Raw genomic sequence first — 14,449 nt, forward strand, 5'->3', positions numbered from 1 at the left:
CTCTGTCTTTGAGTTTTCCCACAGTATTTCTCTAAGTTGTTTTCTCCACTTGGTCTCTCCTTGGTTTGTGCTGTCCCAATCTCTTCTCCACTTTCTCCTTCCCTCTGCTTTCCTTCTCCCCTCTCTTTTGCCTTTTCCCTTGCATTTCCTCCCTCTTTACCCTTCCCTATCCACTTACCCTTCTCTCCTTCCCTCCTTCCTTCCTCTCACCTTCCCTTTCCCCCATTGTATCACTATAGAGTATAGAATCATTTAGCTTTGTAATGAAGGTCCTAGGCTTTGGGGCTTTTTGTATTGTTCGTTTTTTGTTTCCCGTATCCTTTCTTTATAATTTTCACATTTCCCTCTGGCCCTGGTGCTAGCTTATAGCAACCCTTTTCTTTGTTCAAATTATTTATGCATTTAAAAACGAAACAACCCAACTTTCTTGAATTTGTCTATAATATGAGGGACTAAACCTTGAGTCAGGGTTTGAGGGGCAGTCCCATTAGTGAAGGCCACAAACATCGGGCTTGATACAGTCTGTTTGGGCTGCTTGGTGATAAAATGGGAAAAGCATGAGCTTCATATCATACAGAAGAGGACTTATCGCCTAGCTCTGACCCTAACTAGCAAGGCAATCTTGGGCTTATTTCTTTACTCTCAGGTAATCTTGTTGCCTCAGAGGCAAAGTCCCAGTACAGTGCCTGGCACGTAATACTGGTATGTACTCCATAACAGGTAGTGCCTTTCAACTGGGGGTTGGTTTTTTGTTTTGTATTGTATTTTGCCACTCTTCTAGTTTTTTGGCTGACTCCAAGGAGATGTGTCGGCATAATAGCTTGAATTGCAGATTAGTAAGCTGTTACTGTAACAGGGTTTTTCAGTCTCAGCCATTTTGACTTGTTTCTTTTGGGAGGCTGTCCTGTTCACTGTAGGGTCTTTAGGAACTTTCCTGGACTCTACCCACTAGGTGCCAGAAGCCTACCTCCACCAGCTGCAACAAGCAAAAACATCTCCAGACATTTCCAAATGTTTCCTGAGAGACAGAATTGCCCCTGGTTAAGAACCACTGCTGTAAATATAATAAATGTCTGTAGATTTTATTATAAAATTTCTCCAGATACCTAGCACAAAATAAATGCTTACTGAATTTAATCATAATATAATGTGTCTTTGAATTCATTTTGTTGGAGATGTAGGTTTAATAAGTATTTACAGAGCTGGTATTCCTACAAAATATGTTTATTTTCTTATAGAGTAAAATTTAGAAATTGCCAGAAATCTCATAAGAATAGCTCTATAAGCTAAGAAAATAAGAAAAATCATCATGATGCAAGGATACTAGTTAGGTAGGAGTTAGTTGGTCACCCTTCTCTGTGTTCCCATAACAGATTATATATGAGTCTACTAAATTTTGTCTATTATTATTTGTTGTGGGTTACTCTCTTATTAAACTGAGTTTCTTAAACACAACAAATATCTAGTTTTTATTTTTCTACTCTTTTATCCCTCTCTAACGCCAAAGCCTGGCACATAACAAGTGTTTAATTAAAGGTATTATTGGGAAGGTTTTGCATTTTGAATATATTTTTGCTGTATTAGCATTTGTTTTGTTATTCGTATAAGCCTACCTGTTAGGATTAAGTTAATTTAGAAGATCAATGGGGCTAGAATGTTGGTTAGGGTAGACTTCATCTCCAGAATTAAACCTCCTTTTAAGGTATGAAGAAAGGGTGCTAGTGATGTGATCCTATAACCATGTGAATGTCACATGCCCATGCTTGCCTTCTGACATCATTTCACTAGATAAAGTAACGTGTGTAACAGACTGCTGATGAATAGAATCTTAGTATTCTATTTTTAAAACTATCAACATGCTCTTAATCTAAAGACCTGCTTTTTAAAGATGAAAATATTTCAGCTCTTTTACATTCTAAAAGTTCTGGTTTTCTATATTAAATTTCATATGTTCATATTAAAACCTCCAAAGGAATCTTTATTTTGTTGTTTTTAAAACGTCAGAAATAGTATAAGCTAAATATAAAAAATTAAAGTGTTACAGAACAATACATGGTAAAAAGTGAAAGTCCTTTCTCACATACTTCCCATCCACCTCCCCACTCTGACAAAAATACCATTCTCCAGAGGTAACCACTAGAAGGTATTTAGCCTTCTCTGCTATAATTAGAAATGTGTGTGTGTATGTGTTATTGAGTTATGAGAATAAAAGAGTTAAACAAAAAGAAATGTTTAATAGAGTGCTGTTTATTTACCATTTATTATATGTGTATACACAAAGGTTTTTTAATGAGATCATGAGATATATTCATGTTTAGTTTGTGTTTTTCCAGATCCCAATATTTCATAGAATCCTTTCTTTTTCTATATATTCTTTTTTATAGCTGCATATGTATGCATAGATGTATGTGTATAGCCACACATACATTTAATTGTATATGTATACAAACATACAAACATATGCATACATACGTATACCATAATTTATTTAATCATTCCACCATTAAAAATATTTTTTCTTACTTTTTGCATTAGTAATATAATGTTGTGTACTTTTTTTGTGCAGGATAGAATTATAGAAGTGTGATGACTTAGCCAAGAGCATTTGTACTTTTATTTTAAACCTACTTCTAAATTGCCTTCTGAAAAGATCAGGCTATGGAATTCTAATCTGTGATAAATTTTTGTAAGAAGTTTGGGCTATTGTTATCTGCTGTTTATTTAGGAGAACTATTCATTTAACCTTCAGAACAATTAATTTAACCTTCAGAGTAAAATGGGAATAGCATTTAACTTCCTGGTTTTAACTTGTCTTTATAGTTTAAAAATTAATAATTTTAATAAGCGTCTCAGACATTTTTATTATCAAGATATGGTTTAGACTTCTCTTTTAACTTTGTCCAAATATAGTTGATAACCCTCTTTGAATATTTTGGTATTTATAAGAAAGTCATATGGATTAATTATAACAAATACATTGACAGATGCTGGACATGGATTTTAATAGGCAAAATATACCAGTGATATGTTATCAAAACCTTTATTTACCCCATTTAAAAATAATATTATGTACTAGTATTTGTTTTTTTTATATGAAATATTTAACAGTTATGCTCATAAAATGATTGTGGACTTTTTATGATATTGAATGCGTAAGTTGGTTTATAAGTAGCAAGTTCAACAAGTGTATTTCAACTGAACTAAATAAAATAAAAAGAAGTTATTTGCTGTCATGATCAGGAAGAACAAATATTAGGTCCTAATTTCAGGCAAAACAACACAGGGGTTGAAAAAATGTTAATTGCGTTCTGTCTTTCCATTTCTCAGCTCGCTCTTTTTTTAGGTTAGCTTCATTCTCAAACACTTTCCAGATGACTAAGATATCATCTTTACAGCTTTCAGTCCTAAAAGGAGAGAGAGGGTAGCCCTCTCTTACCATCTTGTACATGAACTCTCATGCTAGTATTTGGTCGCATTCAGCTAGGCGTTGTGACTGATAGTTACAAAAACTCATGGAATGAGAAACAATAGAACCCCAATGAAAAGTGTGAGTGATGTCTAATAATGTAACATTTTAAGTGACTAATTCTTATACTTGGAAAGGTCTTTAATGATTTCTAAGCATAATCAGTGTCTTATTCTTCATATAACAAACCTATGTGATAGGTCAGGCAGTATTACATTTTAATAACTTATACGGGAGACAGAAAGTCACCTGTAATGGCTAAGGTAGTAGTGAAGAAATTGGTCTTTAATGATTAAAGATTAATTAGTAATTCAATCAGTAGTTGAGGAAGGATGAGATTCCCATTGTTTAAACTCACCCATTCAGCATTCTTCTTGCTGCTTCTGACTACCTCTTTCCTAGAATAAGTAAAAAGGTTTGCTTTGTATTGTAGGGATAATTAGTAAAGTAGTGAGTCAGTCACTACAAGAATTTTGTATTAAAACAATTTATTCTTATTCCTGATATTTTGAAAATTATAGGCAAATTCCTGGTGATGAAAAGTAAAATTATATTTCTTGGATAATAAAAAATCCGAATCTTATTAATGTCTTTTCTAATTTCCTATTCCTGATATATGTGAATTATTTACATATAGAAAATTTAGTCTCTGCTTGGAATAATTCTAATTAAAAAGGGATATTTGCGTTTAAGACTGATCAGTAAGACCCCCTTTTATAATTTTGGAAACAATTTGAAAGCATTATTTAACCACCATTGAAAGCATAACCCTAACATCTATTATTGCTGGAACATAAGCACGGATTATGACAAATGTCATGCAGGGTGTCATGCGGGATCTCTGGTCCCGCTCCCCACATAAGAATGCAGGACATGGTGAGGCCAAAAAGGGACCCCACAGAGCCATACCACTATATTCTCGCTGGCAGCCCGGTGAGACACATGAAGTAGGATCCACACGATCCGCAATCTACCGTCCACCTTTCTGTCTGCCAACCAGCCAACCAACCAGTGCTGTCACGGTAGTTACATCAGCAGCCAGCTGGCCAACCACCACCCGAGCCAGCACCCCCCACGCTAGGCGGAGAGCCTGGAAACTGCTCTCTGGGACTCTGTCCCCACACTTTACCCCTCCAGGGTCTCCCCTCACAACCTACGTGGCAAGTGTCTTCTGCGAGGGGCCTTGTGTCAGGAACCCAGCTCATGAGAAAAAGTTTCAGTCCAGTTCAAGTAATGTCCTAGCGGATGTCTCTCGATGTCCACCTACTTGGGAGCACAGCCAGAGCTCCCAGGGCACCACCAGTCCTTCTGGGCACAACCAGTCTTTCTGGGCACAGCCAGGACTCCCATAAACAAGATTGCAGTCTGTGCCAGTGTCAGCTAGGGCCAAAACCCTCTGCACATTAGAAGGGGACCAATGTATGGACAGTTCCACGTGGGGCCTCCGTTCCCTGCTCGTCCCCTCTGACCGGGTAGCTTGGCCCCACCCCTAATCAAGCTGAAAGGAGTCGCCTCAAGTGGCTGCGTGAAGTCCTGGAAAGACACGGGTCGCGCTTTCCCAGACTTCTCCTGTAGGCTTCGCTGGAATTGCTGTTCCGGATGCGACTGTTTCCAAAGTTCCAACAAGAGTGCATTGGGTTGTCGGTCTTTATTTTCCTGATAAACCCCTGCTGCCACGAGATCACCCCACATCTGCGTGTGTGTTATTCACTGAAGCCCACGATCTCGCCCCCTTACTTTTGAGCTTCCAGGTCTCAACTGCTCTGACCTCTTGTCTTAACTTTCTTTGCCGCCGGCTTTCAGCATCCCCCAGAGTGGCCATGGCGGTGGATCCGCCGCCCCACATAGGGCGTAAGAATGGCAACCAAGGATCCAAAAACACTGGCAGGGGCAGTATCCAAAACCAGATCTCTCCTGCTGGTTGTAAAACACCCGTCATCTGGCCCCCGCATATTAGGGAACATAGATAGCATGTCTCATACCCATTTGACGGATGATTTGAATAAGTTCAGTATATGATTGTGATTTACTCACAGTGTCTGGCAGCTCGCCAGCCTGTCCCCATACCGTGCGTACCGCAGCAGTGAGCCACTCCATTAGAGTTTGGTTGCCCTGGTCTTGGGCCAACCTACGACAGTTCTGTAACCTTTGATACAATGTAGTGAGGAACATCCAGCCCATCCGGCCGGCTGTACCCCTCGCCTCCTCTGGCAACCGCTCAGCTAGGGCTCTCTCCACGCTGGCTGGAGAGCCATCCATGTCCTCCCACCCCTCCTTGGGGGTCCAACTCCTGAGAACAGTGACCATCAGGTACCACACATTGTGGGGGCCACATGTCCTCCTGCCCAGAATCAGACGCCATTCCTACCTGGCCGGAATGCTACTCACTGCGCCAGGCGTCCGATTGGGTGGAGGCCTTGGTGTAAGATGTCCACAACCCTCAGAGCCTACGGCAGCAGCAGATCACCAAAAGGATGGTGACGCCTTCTATGACCAAGAGGGTGGTGTGCCATCTGGAGGCTCGAGTCTCCCAGGCAGACCGCACCTCCTGTTGCCAGCGCAACTCCTCACGGGCCTTCGGAAACTGAGCCTTCGTATGTGTAAACTGCTCCATTACCTTACGGAGAGTTTCAGCTGACACCATACCCTGCTCGCTGCACCATTTGTCATGCAGGGTGTCATGCGGGGTCTCAGGTCCCACTCCCCAAATAAGAACGCAGGACATGGTGAGGCCAAAAAGGAACACCCACAGAGCCATAGATAGGGGAGTTATACAGCTATATTCTCGCTGGCAGCCGGGCAAGACACACGAAGTAGGATCCACACGATCAACAATCCGCTGTCCAGTTCCCTGCCTGCCAACCATCCAACCAACCAGAGCACTCACGGCAGTTACATCAGCGGCCAATTTGCTAACCGGCTACAGCCAACGGCCAACCCCCACCCGAGTCAGCATCCTCCCATGCGAGGCCGAGAGCCTGGAAACTGCTCTCTGGGACTCTGTCCCCACAGGAAATATGCTGTAAATTGTTCTTTTTAGTTGTTACTTGTGATTTTACTTGTTCTTTTTAGTTGTTACTTGTGATTTTATAGTTTCCAACTTAGTGGACATTTTTCTCAGTAATGTTTCTTGCGATTGAAATGCATTGATGTGAGATAGCAGAAAATGATATTCCTATCTAAATACTTTCCAAATTGTGTGTATTTTTTGAGATCATAATATGATTGTTTTTTTAACTTTTCATCAAAACTGCTAACTCTAGCAAATGATAAATGGTGAACAGTCATATATTTTGTGGTTTGAGAAGGTAGGTAATTTGGAAATTATATTCTCTGAATCTATAGGTGTTTTTTTCAAGGGTATCTGGCAAGTGTGAAAAAGATAATGCAGGAAATGAGAGTCAAGTACACACTTAGAGGAGAAACCAACCCTTGACAGGACGAGACTTTACATACTTTATTTCTAGTATTTGAAAACATTTCCTTTTAACATTTTATAGCAGAATGGAAATACTGCCGTTTTAGAAATGGAATTGACACATACAAATCATTGTTTTAAGAAAGTAACGTTTTTCTCATTTTACGACAACATTTGTATGTTGATATGATCAAATTCTAAGCTTCGTTTTTCTATTAAGTTTATGAACTAGAATATGTCCAAAGTCTCAGTAATCATAACACCATGGTAAACCGTCCTATTTTTCTTTTTTATTAATATATGGCACCATATAGTAACAATGCTAGTAATCTGGAATATCTGGGAAATCTCAAATAAATACTAAATTATTTTTAGTAGTGATAAATATAGTTTTTTTGTGTGTTTTCATCCTTTGAAATGGGCAATTTTTGGATGCGTGTTTTTAGTTAGCTCTTCTGGAAAAAATGATAGTTAAATTCACGTACTCATTTTATATGTATATAGTTCTGCAGAATCTTGATTCATACAACTTTTGAGGCTAGAGAAATGAAGTAAGATAGTAATATTCAGTTATTTTTAAAAACTATCCAATTACCCTTCCCCCATGCAAATAATTACATAATTGTAATATTGTTTTTTTACAGTGGGTTCTGAACTCAGACTGGTTTGGTCTGATTTCTGGCTTTACCATTTACTAGCCTTGTGGCCTCGAGAAGTCATATTACCACCTCTAAGTCTCAGTTGTCTTCATTTACAAAAATATTACTTATTTTCTAGGGTAGATAAGGTTAAGTCAACCAATGTTACTTCTGTTACTATTCATAAATACTATGTGTAGTATTTGTCTATGGTGTGTGTGTGTGTGTGTGTGTATTATACCATCCCCAGATTATGTAAGAAATACATGTTCATTGTAAACATTTATAAAATACAGAAAAGCAAGAGGAAAACAAATCACCTGTGATTGTACTTTAATTTTTTATTTAAAATTTTTGATGTATAGACTTTCTAAAACAAGTATCTTTAAAAATTTATCTTTAAAAAAAATGTGTGTATTTTAGAATCTTTTCCCTCGCTTACCAGTGCATTATGCATGTTTTTAAATGTTATATAACATTAACAGTTGTAAGATTCCTCCTTTATGAACATTTTGTTTCCATTTCCTTACTATTGTCAATATTGTTATGAGTATCTTGTGCTTGAACATTTTAGATTTTAGATTATTTACATTTTAGATTATTTTAATATAAATCACCAAAAGTAGATTCTGATCCCAGTGCATTTTTCAGTTTAGTTGACAAAATATTTTCAGTTTCTAATCCAATCAGCAATGTATTTTTTTCTTTTTTGGTATAATCATGTTAAAAAACAATTTCTTGCCAATTTGGTAAGCTTTATTTTAAATGGCATTTTTTGGTGTATTTGATTTAGATTTAGGAAACAGAAATATGTCATGTTTATTTATCAATTTTATTTCTTCAGTAAATTCTTTGTAATCTTCTTTGTCTCTTCTGAGAAGTATTTCCCCAGTCTGTTTAGACCTTTTACGTTGTAAGGGCCTTCCTTTATTGCTTGGTTAGATGAGTGTGGGTGTTACTATGTTGAATTGTGTCCCCGTACCCCAATACTTTTGTTGAAATTCTAACTCCCAGGGCCTCAGAATATGTCTGTATTTGGAGATATGGCCTTTAAAGTGGTGAGTAAGGTAAAATTAGGTCATATGGGTGGTCCCTAATCCAATATCCCTGCTGTCCTGGTAAGAACAGGAGATTAGGGCACAGAGACACACAGAAAAAGGACCTTATAAAGGCACAGAGAGAAGCTAGCCATGCACAAGCCAAGGAGAGACCGTCAGAACAAAGGAACTCAGAAGATACCTTGATCTTGGACTTACAGCCTCCAGAATCATGAGAAAATAAATTTCTGTGTTTAAGGCACCTGATCTGTGGTATTTATTATAGCTGCCCTAACAAACTAATACAGGGCCTTTACCTTTTGCCTGTCATATTTTGCGAATTCTTTTGACTAATATCTTATTTAACTTTTAATTTTAGGTATGTAATTGGTTTTTTTAGAGGTATAGAAATTCTCCTCTTGTGTCTCAAAGCTTAGGAAACCTTACATTATTTTTAACTATACGTATGTATAAAAAAGTTCTCATCTCAATTTTTAAGTACTTACAAACATGTAACTAAACACAATAAAAATACCAAAAAATATTTATACTCTTGAAAGTCTAAAGCTTCTTTATCATATTTCAGAATTTTAAGGATTTTATGGGAATACCAGTACACCATTTTTGATAAAAGACCTGTAAAGCTTTTTAGCTTGTTTTGCCTACTTACCTATATACACAGCATTTTCCCGCCATACAAAGTGATCATTTTTATAGTCTTCATCCCTGCTATGATAGTATTGTAGTATCTGAGAGCTACTTTATTCCTAGCCCTACCTTGTTCTATTTGGAACATCTCTGTCTTTTTTTTTTTTTGGCTTCTAAAGAAAGTGGATAGGAAATTTTACAAGGATCCTAACAATAGGATAGTGAACTTGTATCATTAGCTTTTTTTGCTATAGGGTTGTGCCTCCTGATATACAGTTGACTCTTGAACAAGTGGGAGTTAGGGGTACTGACCCCCACCACCACCATGCAGCCAAAATCTGCATATAATTTTTGACTCCCCAAAAACTTTACTAAAAATCTCCTGTATATTATAGTGCATATTTTATGGTGGTAAATGATAAACTAGATTAGTATCTACATATATGCTGTTCATATCTAATTGTTTCGTGATATTTCTAGGCCAGGTGGTTTGTGAGTTTTTTCAAATTGTTGCAAATTTCTAAAAACTTTTCCAATATATTTATTGAAAAAAATCCACATATAAATGGACCCACACCACACAGTTCCAACCTGTGTTGTTTAAGGGTCAAGTGTACATTCTTGGATCCACTTCTTTCCCAGAGGCAGATGTGATTGTCACTTTGGTTGGTTTATTCTGTATTAAGATATTCATAACTTCATATTGAGGAAGGATAACAGCATTTGGAAACCCTTCTGATTCTTCAGTGTTAATTAAATGAAATGGTCTAACTTCTTTTTAATACGTTTCAGGCAGGCCTAATAAATTACTTGAGAAACCTTTATGTAACTTTCATATAAAAGTCAGCTTTCGAAACTCAGAATACTTTAAAATGCTATATGATTATCCAGTAGAATGTTAGTGGCTAGTATTAGATCAGTATTTTTAATGAAAACCTGTTTGAAGGCAGTAGCAAACTGCTCAGGCAACAAGAAGTTTAGGAGCCAAATCTTCAGAGAAGGGAAAATCTTGTAGAGGTGGATTTACTTCTTTAACAACTCTTAGCTGTGATATACTTGCTGATGATTGAGGTGTGTGGGCAGGAAGCTAAGAATTCAGACTTTAAGCCCAGGAGTACTCTTGCTGAAAGACAGAAAAAAACAGCACAGAGCTTTTGGTGGAGATACAGGAGAAATCAAGTATAAGGAGATTTTCCCCTCAGTGCCTATTGGTGAATCCTGGGACTACCTGGGATGGGTAACTTAAAAACCTAACCAATCTTTGAAATCAGGGTGGAGCTTTTAGTGTTTTTGGAAGACAAAAATGAGATATGTCATCCTCTCAAACTAGTCCCCTGAACAATAAACTTTCATTTTGAAACCTGGTGGGTAAGGAGGGAAAGGAAAGCAGCATTACCAGGAGAGCAGCATTGTCCAGTGGCCTAACAGAGAGAAGTATGAACCCTCTGTGGAGAAAGATAACATCTTCAGGAATCTCGGCAAGTTTTTGTATGCAAAGATTATAGGCTCCACCAAAAGGTAGAACTTGCAGGACTAGAACAAAAGGCAAACAGATAACAGAAACAGACCCAGGGCTGATCCACATCATTCCTATCCAGTTAGATAATAAGTACTTTAAGTATTTAAAAGCTGATTAATATGTCAAGAAAACAGAAGAAATTATGGAGAAAGTAGATGAAAGTTAAGATGTCTAATTATAATATTGGATGTGTACAAAATTAAATGGAAATTCAAAAAGAGAAAATATATCTAAAATTTAATACTCATTAGATAAGGATAATAGATTAGCCATAGCAGAAGACAAATAAATAGAAAATATCCAACTGAAGCACAGAGATAAAAGAGAATGGAGAAAACAGAGAAGAACATTTGTGGATTTGTACTATACACAGAAAGATCTGACATTTGAATTACTAGGAGGAGAGAAGAGAGAATTGGTTAGAAGTAATTGGAAAATATAATATACAGAATTTCCTAAAACTAGTAAGATATATCAACCCAGAATTCTAGGAACTTCCAGTTTCCCTAATCAGGATAGATAAAGAGAAAACCACACCTGAGCAATAAGATTGATGAAAACCAAAGATAAAGAAAAAAACCATGAAAGGATTCTGAGAAAAGTTTATAATCTTCACGGAAGCCAACCAAGGCTGATGTGAGACTTCTCAACAGAAACAATGAAAGCCACCTTGAAACTGTTTTAAGAAAATAGCAGCTAATCTAAAATTCTATAAATCCAGGAAAATACCTTTCAAAAACAAAAGTGAAAAAAATAATTTCCAGGCAAACAAAAACCAAAAGAATCCATTACTAGCAACCTTGGCTAAAAATTGCACAAATGAAAACACCAATAAAACAAATCAACAAAAACAAACAGGATTCTTCGGACAGAAGGAAGAATATCCCATGATATTCTATATACCCCTGAAGTGAAGAATAATAGAAAAGGTGAATTTGTGAGTAATATAAATAAATTGTTACTGACTAAATATTAACTAAAAAACAAAAATAACAAATATCTTACGGGGTTTAAAATATAGGTAGGAAAAAAACTAACAGTGAAAGATGGGGCCCGTAAGTGAAGTTAGTGTTCTAAGAGTCTAGTGTAGTTGAGGACAGGATTAAAGTAATAATTTCTGTTGAACTGTAATAAGTCAACAATGCATGTTGTAATCGGTGGTAACCACTAAAAATAGTTTTTAAAACAGTAAAATTATTCAGGAGGAAGAAATAGAAAAATAAAAAATAATTGTTTAAATCAAATGAAAGTAAGAAGGGAGGGTTAAATAAACCTAAAGCTGGTAGGTCAAATTAAAAAAACAAGACAATAGGAATAAATCTGCATATTTGAACTATAGAATCATATTTTTCACAATTCTATTAAAATTACCTTATTTTCCAGTCTAAAAAAGTAATGTATATAGACAAAAGTATATAACACAAACTTGTTTTGTTTTTCTGACAGCTTCTTTGTGATATTGGCCACAGTGAAGAAAAATTGGGTTTTAACTATGAAGATATCATAATTTGGTAAGTTCAGTTCTCTTTCTCCTTGTCTGGGTTTTAGTAATATCAATTTTAGTAATTTTCAACTAAAAATAGGATACCTTAACATCTCATATTTGATCTTACAGAAATAGTTGTTTGAATGTTAGAAAAATTCAGGATTCACAATATTTTTGTTATCCTATTCTGATAGTTTGTACTTAGGAAATATAAAGAACCAAAGCTAATGTTGAGAACTACTTGAACTTCTACAATTTAAACTTCTACATTAAATCTGAAATTCACAGAATAACAGTTCTCATATTATTCCCCCCTTAAAAAAGAAGAACCTAAATGATTATCTCTAGATCTCACCTAGACAGTGTGCTTGTGGCAAACTTGATTGGCTCAAGCCCACCAATAGAGGCATAATGTTATAGTGTCACCACAACCATCTTTTGGGTATGATTAGGAATTAAAATTGGTATAAATAGTCTGTGCCTACTATCATTATTAAGTATTTTTATTTGTTGGTTTCAATCAGAGATTTCTTTGAGACGAGTGGAAGCTGGTATGCAGGTACAAGGGAATAGATTATAGGGGCATATGTGATACAGCTTGAAAAAGGCATATTTAATTTCCCAGTGTTTCTATAAAATAAACCACAGAAGATAGAACAAAACTCTTGGTGAGTTTGTACCAAGAAGGCAGATTAAAAAATAACATTAGTGAAGTTCTGCGGCTTATAGCGAATGATTGTTATATGTGTAAAATGACTAGTAGTTTTACTTATTTCAACTGAGGAAGAATTTGGTACTGTAATTTTACATGTCTCTGAGACTCGTGCAGCCAAACTTGTTTTTTTTTTGTACAGTTTGCGGCTAGCGTTATTGAATGAAGCTAAGGAAGTGCGGGCGGCAGGGCTACGAGCTCTTAGGTATCTCATCCAAGACTCCAGTATTCTGCAGAAGGTGCTTAAATTGAAAGTGGACTATTTAATAGCCAGGTAATTTTCCCAGAGCTATCTGTGTTTTTACATGTCTTAAAAATTATGTATTAACTTTTAGTGTACCTGCCATAAACTGTACAAATTTTTAGTGTAAAGCCTGATAATTTTTACAGATATATATATACAACCAAGTATCCTATTACCCCAAATTAAGATGCTGAATAAGATTTTCAGCATCCCAGTCAAGTTTCCTTGTCTCCAACCAGTAGTAAACATTCTGACTTCTCATTGTAGACTAGATTTTCCTGTTCTTGGGCATCATGTATCGGAAGTATACATAGTTACTCTTTTCTTTCCTCAATGTTATCTGTGAGAGTTATACATGTTGATTTTTGTAATTGCTATGTAGTATTTCATGTTATGAATAGACCAGAATTAATTTATTCCGTTCTGTGGATGATTTTCTGGGTTGTTTTCAATGTTTGGCCATTTTAATAAAGCTTCCCTGAACATTCTTATATAATTCCGTTGGTGGACATATGCACTCGTTTCTCTTACATATAGGAGTGGAATTGCTGGGTCATAAGGGTTATGTATATTTCGCTTTAATTGATACTGCCAGCAGTTTTCTAAAGTGATTGTACCGATTTGCACTCCTGCCATCACTATTTGAGAGTTCCAGTCTCTCCACATCCTTATCAGCACTTGGCTGTTTTCACTCTTTAATTGTAGCCTTTCTGCTTGGTTTCTTGGATTTTTTTTAATATTAGAGAATCTGCTTTTTTTTTAACTTATTGGGGACCCTGCCTTTGCACAACATAGAAATTGGCAACTACTTTGGAGAGGAGCTTACATGCAGATTTGTGCTCACTTTCCTATGTTTTCTTCTTCTCTATGGGATTTCCCCCTCAAGTCTCAGCCACATTGGCTGCCCTAAAGTTCAACCTGTCCAAGAAGACTTCTTTCTGCTAAGACTCTGTTTCCCTAAAACTAGGATGGACAAGCGACCCCAGGGACAAAGCCTGGTTGGATGTGGAGTTCGTACTTTTCCTTCCAGGGATTATTATCCATTGCCCTTTTGATAGTTGCTTTACAAAGCAGTTCAACCTTTATAGTTGGTTTTGGCAGGAGGGTTGGTTTGAGCCAAGCCTCTCTGTTGTGGCCAGAAATGGAATTCTGTGTCTATTAATTTTTAATAATATTGCTTTAGATTAATTGCATATGGAGAGAAGAAATACTTTTTGAATAGCAGACTATATCTATATTTAAAGTATTGATTGGAATAGTGAACTGCCTAAACGTAAGTAA

The 14,449-nt window shown here is 36.5% G+C and overlaps 1 protein-coding gene across 5 annotated transcripts in view; it reads left to right on the top strand.

The window, feature by feature from the left end:
- Positions 1-14,449, top strand: part of RICTOR (RPTOR independent companion of MTOR complex 2) — a 105,707-nt gene that overhangs the window by 38,212 nt on the left and 53,046 nt on the right. For all 5 annotated transcript variants that reach the window (XM_074328978.1, XM_019737220.2, XM_019737219.2 and 2 more), the window contains 2 exons: positions 12,173-12,237; positions 13,067-13,198. In XM_074328978.1, the coding sequence (XP_074185079.1) occupies positions 12,173-12,237; positions 13,067-13,198 (197 nt within the window). The remainder of the gene's footprint in view (positions 1-12,172; positions 12,238-13,066; positions 13,199-14,449) is intronic.

Source organism: Rhinolophus sinicus, linkage group LG03 (assembly GCF_036562045.2).
Source record: "Rhinolophus sinicus isolate RSC01 linkage group LG03, ASM3656204v1, whole genome shotgun sequence".
Classification (NCBI taxonomy): Eukaryota; Metazoa; Chordata; class Mammalia; order Chiroptera; family Rhinolophidae; genus Rhinolophus; species Rhinolophus sinicus.